We start from the raw sequence: 2,312 nt of genomic DNA on the forward strand, positions 1-2,312 counted from the left end.
TTTCTTATTTTATATGTGAATCATTGGTATTTCTTGTTAAATAAACTTTTCCACAATAAAATCATATCGCTTTCCTTATACGTACATTATACTTTTCGGGATGTAAAAACAATTGTAATAAAACATTACATATACAATATAATATTCTGAAGAATGTAATTTTTTACTTTAAATCAGGAATATTTACACGAAGAAATATGAGAGTTCATCCATTCATTGAAAACAATTACATATTCATCATTAAACATCAATTTTACATCCACACGTTAATTTATACGTAAATATATACAAGGGATATTCTAAAAAAGATGTATGTCGATAGCAAAAAGTTTTTTAAATTGTGTTCGCATTTTTCTTAACAAAAATTGAATAAGTTATTTAATTATTTTACAATTTCCATATAAAAAATTATGTTATCTTGATCTGAAAAGGTATTAGAGATTTGATCATGATGTTTAATATTTTATATTAAATATTTACCAAGGGAAAATTAACGTTTCAAATTTAATCTCTTTCTCTCAAATTTAATATTTAATGATAATAATACTTTTGTTATCGATAACACATACTTTCTGGTATAAATTTTACGAAGTCGATTTGTATCTTTTCGAACTTCAAGTTGGACTTGCTCTGGAACTATCCATTTTATCTACTTATCACGCTTGCTTTTCAAAATTCCATGGATTAAGACAGTAAAAGTTAATCCGTTATTCATGTAGACATGGAAAGATTTATTTCCTTCCAAATTGCGAACGTCAGCTCGAGTCTTACCTTAACGTATTTAATCAAAAAAACTCGATTGCTCGTTGTTCCTTCGCAATAATCGGAACCAGCGGATTCCTGGTCGTGAAAAAAACTCGTTCCTCTGTTGAGATAGCAGATTTAGGAGATGTTGCAGTCGTCGGCACGGGCATCCCTGATCTGCTGTTTCGTTTTTCTTGAAGTGCGCCTGATTAGGCTGCGACTACGTGGTTTGCTCTTTACCTCCTCAGTAACGCTGACGACGCTAGGACCCTGAGCCGCGACCACTTGCTGGAGATTCCCACCGGGACCCGCGCTACCGGTTCTGCCACTAGGGCTGCCGGACCTTTCATTGTAATAAAAGAATAAGATGAGAGTTAGAAGTACACTAAGAAAAAAAAAATTGTTTATTTGTCTAAATTAATTTGGTTCATCTTTATGCCTTTTGATGAAGAATGTATGTATTTCAATCATATTTGATTTATTTAAGTACATTTAATTACATTGAAAAAAATTGTTTATTTTATTAAATTAACTATTCAATTGGCTAAATTAATTTAGTTTATCTTTATTTCTCTCTTTCATTGGAGAATGTATGTAATATGTATATTTATATACATTCTTTAATGAAAAAAATAAAAACAAATTAAATTAATTTAGTCAAATGAACAATTTTTTTTTCAATGTAATTATACAATTGTAGTTGACTTAATTTAACGCTGCACTTGTTTTTTTTCTTCGAATTTTTGGTGTTCAGTTATATACAATAGTCCTTCGCGCCATGCGTTATTTTACATTTTTATTAATTTGAATGAAGGATTCTTTTGATATTAATAATTTATATCTAGTATTAATTTTTTATTAATTTAAGTATATCTCTCCCTGAGAGGACTGATTGTTACGACTTAAGAAGAGAACTTTTCCAAAAGGAAATTTTAAATAAAAGATAGCGAATAATATTGGACGGAATGTAAATATTATTTAAGATTTGAAAATAATATTCCATGATACAGCCCTTTGGTACTCTATTAAACTGCGCGCAATTAATTATGTAAGTTGAATAAATAGAGTTATAAGGCGAAGTAAATATATAAATATTACAACTTTTGGTTAAGATATTAAAATATACAATTTGAGTCCAGACGTTTTTTCCAAGTCTATATAAGCTAAAGAGAAAATGCACTTATATACACATATCATTTGAAATTATTTTTTAAAATTATGATTATGATTATGATTTCTCGAAATATGTAAAGTTCTTTTCTCAATTATTGAAAACATATATTCGCATATAATTCCTATACATGCAATAATAAACGATTTATTAGGACCGTTTAATGTGAATACACAATAAGTAACAAGTAATATACCTATATCGATCGAAGCTGCATCTTGTGAGTGCTTTAAATAATTTCATGTGAAATTGGTGCTTTAAATAATTTTGGTGATTTAAAGACGGTCGTCTAAGGACGTTTGCACAGAATGCTAGAGATTCGAGTTCAAATTCATGTTTAGTAGGTAAAAATAATCGTATATAACTATTCACATTTATATATATATATATATATATA

The 2,312-nt window shown here is 28.2% G+C and overlaps 1 protein-coding gene across 1 annotated transcript in view; it reads right to left on the bottom strand.

The window, feature by feature from the left end:
- Positions 1-576: 576 nt before the first annotated feature.
- LOC108749748 (GTP-binding protein Di-Ras2) overlaps positions 577-2,312 on the bottom strand; it is a 5,876-nt gene continuing 4,140 nt past the window's right edge. The window contains exon 4 of the mRNA XM_018488680.1: positions 577-1,087. Within this exon, the coding sequence (XP_018344182.1) occupies positions 883-1,087 (205 nt within the window). The 3' untranslated portion in view covers positions 577-882. The remainder of the gene's footprint in view (positions 1,088-2,312) is intronic.

This window comes from Trachymyrmex septentrionalis, unplaced genomic scaffold (genome assembly GCF_001594115.1).
Source record: "Trachymyrmex septentrionalis isolate Tsep2-gDNA-1 unplaced genomic scaffold, Tsep1.0 scaffold310, whole genome shotgun sequence".
Lineage (NCBI taxonomy): Eukaryota > Metazoa > Arthropoda > Insecta > Hymenoptera > Formicidae > Trachymyrmex > Trachymyrmex septentrionalis.